Source organism: Rhincodon typus, chromosome 16, assembly GCF_021869965.1.
Source record: "Rhincodon typus isolate 14 chromosome 16, sRhiTyp1.1, whole genome shotgun sequence".
In the NCBI taxonomy this organism is placed as follows: Eukaryota; Metazoa; Chordata; class Chondrichthyes; order Orectolobiformes; family Rhincodontidae; genus Rhincodon; species Rhincodon typus.
Genome location: NC_063347.1, coordinates 32286756 through 32296704, shown reverse-complemented (window position 1 = coordinate 32296704; position 9949 = coordinate 32286756). Strand labels below are relative to the sequence as shown.

The following is a 9949-nucleotide window of genomic DNA, read 5'->3' as shown; positions in this document are numbered from 1 at the left end:
GAAGCCTCTTCTAAGGATGCCTACCCTGAAGAAGTTACCCTCCTCCCTCTGGAAAAACCTCAGTGGATCTCTCTCCCACTGCATCTCTCGTAATCTCTTCGGCCTTGAAACTGCTCGACCATGTCCTGAAGCAAACCAGGTACAAAAGCATTTCTGAAGAAGGGTCTAGGCCCGAAACGTCAGCCTTCCTGCTCCTCTGATGCTGCTTGGCCTGCTGTGTTCATCCAGCTCCACACCTTTGTATCTCAGATTCTTCAGCATCTGCAGTTCCTATTATCTCTGACAAAACTAACAGTTCAAATTTCAAAATGACACTTTGGAGATTTGACATCTTATTGTGATCTGGTGATCATATGCCCACCTGGAGAGGTACATATTATTCTACGTTGCACTTTTTTGACAACTTGGCTGCTGGTTGCTAACACTCAGCGTCATTGTGCAATTGTCAATTCTTGTACCATTGATGTGTTGCTTATAGGTCTGAGATGGGTACTGTTCATTTGCAATATAGCACAGTGATCCATAAGACTTTGTATGATCGGAGCTGGTTACATATTTAACAAGCCTTTGCTAGTATCCAGATATATATATATTGTATTTCGATTTCTAATTTGCACTTTCTGGTTAGTGTGCAGTTTTGATTTTACTTGTCATATAACTCAGTCTTTGAAGAAGAATGTCCTTTGTCTCAAAATGTCTAGACAATTGGTTGCTGGACGAGGTTGTTTACACTTGCCTTCCGAGTCTTAAGTGATAAAAATTGAAAGAACTGTGGATGCTGTAAATCAGGAACAAAAACAGAAGTTGCTAGAAAAACTCAGCCGATCTTGCAACATCGATGAGGAAAAATCAGAGTTAATGTTTCAGGCCTAGTGACCCTGACTCAGAATGCTTCCTCAGTGTTTTGTTTTTGTTTGTGAGGTATTAAGCATGGGCTGGGGATATAATCTCTTCTCTGTTGATGTTGCATGAATATGCAGCAATCCAATGCGAAAATCTTGTTTTGTTATTCAGCACTCATAGAGTCAGAGAATCCCTACAGTGCAGACAAAAGCCATGAGGCTCAGCAAGTCTGCACCGACCATCTGAAGAGTATCCCACCCCGATCCGGCCCCGCATTGACCATGGCTGATCACCTAAGCTGCACATCTTTGGACTGTGGTGGAAATTGGAGCACCCAGTGAAAATCCACACAGACATGGGAAGAATGTGCAAACACCACACAGAAACTGGCTAGAGTTGAACCCGGGTCTCTAGCGCTGTGAGGCAACAGTGTTAGCAGATGTACCACTATGCCACCCTGCTCATTAATTTGATAGTACCTGCCATATATTTCCTCGAACATTTCAGTGTGGATAGTGAGGTGAATACATGATAAGGGTCACATTCCTCTTATTGCACATGTCTTGAAACAGTTTGTCTGTGAACTGTGGTCCATTGTCAGATACCATCTAATCTGGTGTACTGAATAAACCAAAAATACTGCTCATTGTTTCAATGATGGTCATACTCATATTGCTAAGTTGTCAACCATTTGGAAATTTGGTGGTGTTCCCTGAAAACTGTGAATAGATCTGTTACTACTTTCATTTATGTACATATATATGTAGAACATTATGTGGATGTAGAATCTCCCTCCATTGTTGGGAATGATGAGTTTAGTTTGAGTCATTGAATATCCTGATTCATCTCTGGCTAGTACACCCATTCATGCAGTAGCTGTCTTATGCATTCAATAATCATATGTCCCTGGTATAATGTGGACGTGATATCTAGGCGTAACATTTTTACTATTAGGATTGCTCTTGAGAATGACTTATTGTGATATACCAAGTTCTTCTTTCTATGGCAAAAATAGACAATTTCTCTGAAATATCCTTTTAATATTGTCAGGACATACTTGGCTAATGGTCTTCTGCAACTCTTGTAGTTCCTCATCTTCGGCAATTCCTGATTGCAGTTGTCTCTGGCCAGAGCATTACAGTTCAACTTAGAGAACATCTTCAACTTGATAGTCAAGAACAGCAATAAGTAGATGAAGAGATATATCTTGGTTCAGCATGTTAAATGCGATAAACCTGGTACCTGGCTTATGTTTCATTTGAATGTTGTATCTTTGCACTTTGACTAGTTGACACTGCAAATGTGGCAGTGCACTCAGTAGTTTGCAACAGACCAATGCTTGTGGCTTATGTTCTGTTTCAACAGTGCCTTTCTTTTAACAAATAAGTCGGTGTGAAATTACATGATGCCAAATATCAGAGTTGACATCTCACGCTCTATATTGGAATAGCTTTTCTGCAGATAAAAAGGTTTTTGAACCAAATGCAATTTTTTTTTGTCTTGCAAAAGATATGCTCCTAGGTTTTTTTGCAATGCATCCACTTTGAGATTCATATCTTTCCTGGAGTCATGGTATTGTGCTTCAAGATTTTGCTGAGAGAATCATAAATGTACTGGTGGTTGTTTTTCTACTACTGGAGATATCCTCTTTGGGGAAATCTCTTGGCAGAATATGTTTCACACAAAGTTGGGAATATGTGATGAGATGAAAAATCTGAGGAATGTACTGCCGATCATTATTATCCTTTTGGAGTGGGCATATGTATCCTTGATCTTACCTAGATTGGGACACACTCGTGGATGAAATAAACGGACTTGAAGAAGTTTTATTGGCTGTCATTGACCTGACACTTCATGCTATTAAATTCCAGTTCCTGTGTTGCTACCATCAATTGTGATGATATATACCATTGTCTTACCTATGATCATGATATCTTCAGATACCCAAACAAATCCAAGGACATTTCATTAATCCTATCCATGTGCTGCTGGAATAATTTTTGGCTTACTAATAGTTCAAATAGTAACCACTGGAAAAAGTACATACAAGTGGTATCCTAAATGATGCAAGCTCCTAGGATAGACTGAGATGAGGAGGAATTTATTCTCTGAGTGTTATGAGTCTTTGGAATTCCTTGTCACAGAGAGTTGTGGGGGCAGAGTCCTTGTGTATATTTAAGGCTGAGATAGATAGATTATTAGGGGAATTAAATGTTCTAGGAAAAGGAGAGGAAAGTGGACATGAGGAATATTGGATCAGCCATGAACGGCAAGACGGCTCAAGTGGCCAAATGACCTACTTCTGTTCCTATTTCTTATGAGCTTAAGGTCCTAGGATTCTTCTGTTAAATAAATAGACCTGTAAACATGCTTCACATATTATTTAGAAAAGAATGTGGCTCTGGATAATTTAGGATTTAAGTCTTCCTCCATCACTATTTTATGTGGATACCTTTTAAGTGACGGGTTGAGGTGACTTGGATCAAGACATATTCTTATGGAACCATCTTTCTTTAAAATACATGTTCTGGAGTTATGACAACCTGTGTGAAGATCTACCTTCTGAATTGTACCATTTTGCTCCATCGTATTCAGTTCCCCTGGAAGCTTTTCCTGAATGTGTAAATTACACTTCCTTAGAGGATCAGTTGCATATTCCTTAAGATGAAATATTGCACTACCCTTAAAATTGGTCTGGGTACAGGTGTTTGAGATCATTGATTCGGTTGTATCATACCACTGTTCCACTCGATTGGATGCAGTTTGAATCTCATAACTGTAATGGGATCTGAGCATGCTGATGGTCCTGCCACTGCTGGCCCATTGCTATTGAGCAAGTAGAAGATTTTGAGAAGCTAGATGAGTTGCCATATTGGCTCCATTGTGTGCTTCTGCCAATGGACACAGCTGGTGATTTATTTTATGCTGTGAGATGACTTCTTTTAGCCTATACCATGAAAAGCCATTGACTTCAGTATGACTTTCAAGATGTGTAGTGCTAATATGTTGGCACTAGCTCAGATGTTAATTTTAGTTTTTACGATGTTCTTATCCTGCCTTTTCAGGGCATATGATGTTAACAGTTGTTGAAGTTCTAGCAGTAAAGGGCAGTAAAATAAATAGAGAGCTTTTTTTCAGAGAGCCAGTACATGAATGATGCACCAAATGCTCACTTCTTTTGCTGCTAGATTCTGAGATTTCTTTGCAGAAGTAAATTGTTTGTTCCATGAGTTTTTGGTGCAATCCATCCCACAAAGAAATATTCAGCCAGTTCCATTTATGAAAATGACATGAAAATTTCAAAGCCTGAAGAATAAGAATATTATCATCATTATGTTTTTTTCTGAAGGAAGTTTTACAAATTTTCTGTCCAGTTGTGAATTGGAATGTGGACTTTCCTCCTTGAATGTGACCTTAAGGCGAGACCTGTGGATCAGTCAATTTTATCAATGTCAAGTTACAGCAAAATGTTTTCCTATTGTCACCTCTCCGAGAATATGCCTAAATTTAAAATATGCATAAGGGGGCACAGATCAGCATAATTAATCAGGATCCAAAGTAATGCTGATCGTACAGGCATGTTTCTTCTCTGATTGCTAAAGTTGACATTTCAGCTCATTTAAGTGTTGTAAAAGCAGATCAGGCATTGTCTAGGAACCTGCAATCAGGGAATCTTTTGAATTTTAAATTTGACAAGTAGATATTTATGACATAAGTATTTAAGGAAATAAAACAATGAGCTGGATGGGTGAAGTTTTTTTAAAATTGTACTGAAATAATTGTGATTAAAAGATCACAAAAATAACTTATCTCTCCCCACCTGATAGATGCAGTTGGAGGATATTCTCATTTGAGAATCATGACCATGGACAGTTTTGTGAGCAAAGATTCATTTGGTTGGATTGTTTGATTGAGGCACTTAAAAGATTGAGAAGACTTGAGAATATTCTAGTCGCACACGTACACAAGTATGCTCAAACTTTCTCTACCTTTCAAATGAGTTTCTTATCTGAAAACGGTGTCGAGCTGAAATGTCAGTATGGATTGTGTGTGCAAGTTCTGGAGTGTGGCTTTAACTTAATACTGTTACCCTCAGATACAACTGCAACCATTGAGTCCAGGCTGACACCCAAATAGGTATCCATTTTGAGAGGATACAGGGAGGTGATGGCCTAATGGTAGAAATGCTGGACTGTTAATCCAAAGACTTAGGTTCTGGGGACCTGGGTTTGAATCCCACCTTGGCAGATGATGGAATTTGAATTCAATGAAAATCTAGAATTAAGAGTCTTATGATGACCGTGAATCCATCGTCAATTGTCAGAAAAACCCACCTGCTTCACAAATGTCATTGAGGGAAGGAAACTGCCATCCTTACCTGGTCTGGCCTACATATGATTTCAGACCCACAGTAATGTGGTTGACCCAGATCACAATTAGGGATGGACAATAAATGTTGACCTAACCGATGACACCCTCATCTTGTGGATGAATTTTAAAAAAGGAATTTAAATAAGTTTATGTTGGACTGTGAAGTTGGTCGCCATTAGGTTAAAAGATCTAAAGAAACAAAATCACAAAATAAGGAATTTTGTCCCTTAAGTGTCGTTAACTTGGAGCTACTTACTCATTTCCCTTTCTCGTAGAAGATCAAACTTCTGTGAAATTTATGACTCAACATCCAAGTTAAATCAGTATCTGTGAAGATAGGTGAATGGAGGTAAATCAGGAGTTGGGAGAACACTAAGGTAAATCTGCTTTTGAAAAAGACATTGAGGAGGATTTTTTTTAGAACTGAATCAAAAAGGAAAATAAGGCCAAAAGATGTTCTGGAAATCTTTATCTTTGCTGAATTACCATAGTGGCAAACTGCAGAAATTGAGGACTGTGAGCTCGTAACCAAGTATTTAAAGAATAAAAGGATGGGTTACTGATTCTACTGAAAAACAAAAATCACTGCCTTGATACAACCCTGAGCAGACTGAGCCTTCTTCAGTTTTCTTCTTGCAGTTCAGAAGTTTAAGGAAGTTATGTGGGAGCTATGAATATTTAAAAGTGCCATTGCACACGTTCATTTCACCCAGAACACTTCATAAAATATTTGGGTAATGTTACAAGTTACATCATTGCAGAAGATTCTGGGCCATATAATTAAAATCTCATATCAAGCATACACCAGATCCAAAACAGTGAACAGAGGCCATTACAATATATTGAGCTCTCTTCCTGATTTCCCACTGCTTAAAGAAGATTAGCAGCTATCATTGGAACGAGGGTCTGATTGTTATGTACATTCTCATTTTCAGAGTCTGTTACAAATAGAATGTTATAGATCTCTTTCTGATGATTTCAGCAGTGGACAGGAAAGGGTTAGGGCTGCTTCAATGATTTTTGATCATTGAAGTAATCTAATTGTGACATACACAATCTCGGCAGAAGGAAATATTTTTGTTAGTTTTCCTGCCTTTCTGTACACTATGGCCTCTGTCATGCATCAAGGAAATTGTGTCTGATGTGGTCCATTGCTAATGGGTTCTCTCTAATTGCTTTTTGGATAACTGGTGGATGTTTGTCACGTACTTGTAGAAATTAGACTGAAGGTTATTTGTGCTACTATGTGTGTTATAATAGGATATGGATATGGAACCAACCAGCACTAACAAGCCCCTCAATACATATAATAGGATTTGTAAGTTTATAATTTCTGTAAGTTCTGCTTACTTAACCTGCTTCAGGGCCTTTGACTTTTCCAACTTTATTGAGTTAACTGTGACTCTTAATACCAACATTTAAAGTACCCAGCGACACCTAATGTTGCACCAGCCTATTGCAGTACAAGTCTTTTTTTGTATAATAAAGGCAGGAGAAAATCAAAGAAGTGACATAAATTGTGAAAACAAAATGAACAAAAAATGTATCAAAATACTTTTTCACTTCCAAGCTCGGTAGATGCACTTGTTAGAGTTTAATCCAGACAAATGCAAAGTGATGCATTTTGGAAGATCAAATGCAGGATGGAAATATACAGTAAATGACAGAACCCTTAGAACCCTCAATATACAGAGGGATCTAGGCATAAAGGTCCTCGTTCCCTGAAAGTGGCAACACAAGTCAATAAGGTGGTCAAGAAGGCATATGGCATGCTTGCTTTCATCGGTTGGAGCAGAGAGTATTAAAATTGGCAAGTCATTTTTCAGCTGTATAGAACTTTAGTTAGGCCACATTTGGAATAATTTATACAGCTCTGGTTGCCACACTATCAGAAGGATGTAATGGCTTTGGAGAGGGTACAGAAATGGTTTACCAGGATGTTGTCCATGTTGTCCATTAGCTATGAGGAGAGATTGGATAAATTTGGTTTGTTTTCACTTAAACATTGAAGGATGAGGGGTGACCTGATAGAAGTTTACAGAGCTATGAGAGGCATAGAACAGATAGTAGGAGTCTTTTTCACAGGGTAGAAATGTCAATTACTAGAGGATATACGTTTAAGATAAAAGGGGGTAAGTTTAAAGGAGACGTAAGAGGAAAGTTTTTTTACATAGTGGGTGGTAAGTGCCTGGAATGCACTGCCAGAGGAGATGATGAAGGTGGATACAATAGCAATGTTCAAGAAGCATCTTGACAGATATATGAATAGGCTGGAAATAGAGGGATTCAGACTGCATAGAGGCAAGAGGGATTTTAGTTTAGAAAGGCATCTCGTGTCGATGCAGTCTTGATGGGCTGAAGGGCCTGCTCCTGTACTGTACTGTTCTTCCTTCTTTGTATGTATCAGAAAACAGAGAACAAGCACAAATAGAACATTCAGGGGCATAAAGTATTTTAGAGATATGGTATGTAGCTCAATGTGATTCAAAGTATAAAAGGGATTGAAAAAACTGGCTAAACTTCTCTCTGCTGCCCCGCAATCACTCTGCAGAGTGAATCCCTGTAGTGTGGAAGCAGGCCATTCAGTCCACACCGACCCTCTGAAGAGCATCCCACCCAGACTCATCCCTGCATTTCCTATGGCTAATCCACCAAGCCTGCACATCTCTGGATGCTACAGCATGGTCAATCCACCTAACCTGCACATCTTTGGACTATGGGAGTAAACCAGAGCACCCTGCAGAAACACAGAGAATGTGCAAACTCCACACAGACAGTCGCCTGAGGCTGGAATTGAACCCAGGTCCCTGGCGCTGTGAGGCAGCAGTGCTAACCACTGTGCCACCGTCACTCAGCATGCAGCTGTGTATGGTACAGTTCAGATACTGTCATAACATGCAGGAGTGAAGACTTAGTGACACATCAAGCTGTATTCCAAGATGTGTAAATACCTTAAAATACATTCCAGAATCTTTTACTTGCGAAGCATATAGATGGAGTCTGTGAGTTAGTTTAATTCCATTTTCAGCATTGTGGTGGCTTCAACAGGTGGCACAATCTAGTTATCAAATCAAAAGAAATGACCTAAAGTGTAGTTGCAGAACCTGTTGCAATTTTCAGTGTTATTAGCACTGGCATTATCTTTTCAGTTGAAAATACCTGTCAGAGGTTTTGCATATTCTACACTAGTGCTATGTTATTTCAGCAATAAACTTCAAGGTACAGGTTAAGGATAATGTAAATTGGTTTTTACCAGTAAATTGTATCTCAAAATCTCAGTGTAAGCATCACATTTGAACCAACAGTCTAAAGTCAAACATTGTGACAAATTTCACTGATATGAAGGAAATTTTGATGAAAGAAAATCTCTGGAAGGGACTTTTCAGAAACTGTTCTGTTTCTAAAGGAAGAAATACCTTAACTTTTATTTCAACCTTGTTTTGTTTGAAGAGCAGCCATCAGAAAAATAACTGCTCAATGAAGCTGGGATTGTTCATTGCTGCCATGAAACATCATAATACGGTGCTAATCACTTGTCTGATTTGACTCTAAAGTATCTCTTTAACAGCTTTCAGAGGATAGGTTTTTGTCATGGATTATATATAAAAGACAAAGTTGTTCTGTTTTGTAAATTTTTGCGACTGATGTTTAATATAATTTATTCTTATTTGAACTTCACATGGTTATTTTCCTTGACTATCTGTGATAAAGATGTGTTAGTTTGTCCAATCAGACCAATTGAACGTTTTCGAGATCTACAACCAGATGAGTTGACAGACTTGTTTCAGACGAGCCAGAAAGTCGCAAAGGTTGTGGAGCAGCATTTCAAAGCAAGATCGCTGACCATTGTCATTCAGGTTTGTAAGTTAACTGTGATTCCTATAAGTAATGAATGAACAGTAGCTTCACTGAAATATTTTAACTCCTCAAAATTCAGTGCAGTATTCATAATGATTGTACAACTGGGAAATTTGAAGAATGTAAGTTTGAAGAAGTGTTGTTCAGTTTATAGATTGAAAGATATTTACCTGCTGCATCTTATCTGTGCTGAGTTCTTAGTTGTTTTGCTGAGTTTCACATTTAGTTTAAAGGTATTCAAAACAGCTCCTATTTCCAAAACAGAATTTAGCAGACATGCAATAATCCAAAAAAGTTTCATTCATTGTCCATGGAAGAAGGGAAATAAAATGAAACAAGACAAATTGAAAGGAAAAAGAAGCCACCTGCCTCATTGCCCTTTCTTCTTTTTTTAAATTGTGTTTTTGTTTCTCATCTTGTTTCCATACAAATTCCCATGTCATGCAACTTCTTTCATCAAGTTTCTTTTCTCATTGCCAAGTTGGTCTCTGCACTTCCCAACAGTCCCAATGACATCTGCTTTATTCAGGCTTTGTGGTGCCATATATTGTTAAATGGTACTCCAATGACTACTCATTGTCACTCTCTCCTCATTCTCTACAATCTAGCTCCTGAATTCAACTTAGCTCAAGACTATAACGAGGTCTGGAGTCAGTGATCCTGATAAAACTCAAACTGAACATCTGTAAACAGCTTATTGAACAGTATGTTCCACTTGATAACACCACTGATGACACTTTACATTGCTGATGATTGAGACTAGGCTGACAAAGTAGTAATTGGCTTAGTTAAGCTTGAGAGATAGTAGGAACTGCCGATGCTGGAGAATCTGAGATAACAAGGTGTAGAGCTGGATGAACACAACAGGCTAAGCAGC

The 9949-nt window shown here is 38.4% G+C and overlaps 1 protein-coding gene across 1 annotated transcript in view; it reads left to right on the top strand.

Moving 5' to 3' along the window:
• fhit (fragile histidine triad diadenosine triphosphatase) overlaps positions 1-9949 on the top strand; it is a 492319-nt gene that overhangs the window by 479791 nt on the left and 2579 nt on the right. Inside the window, exon 3 of the mRNA XM_048606730.1 lies at positions 8926-9071. Within this exon, the coding sequence (XP_048462687.1) occupies positions 8926-9071 (146 nt within the window). The remainder of the gene's footprint in view (positions 1-8925; positions 9072-9949) is intronic.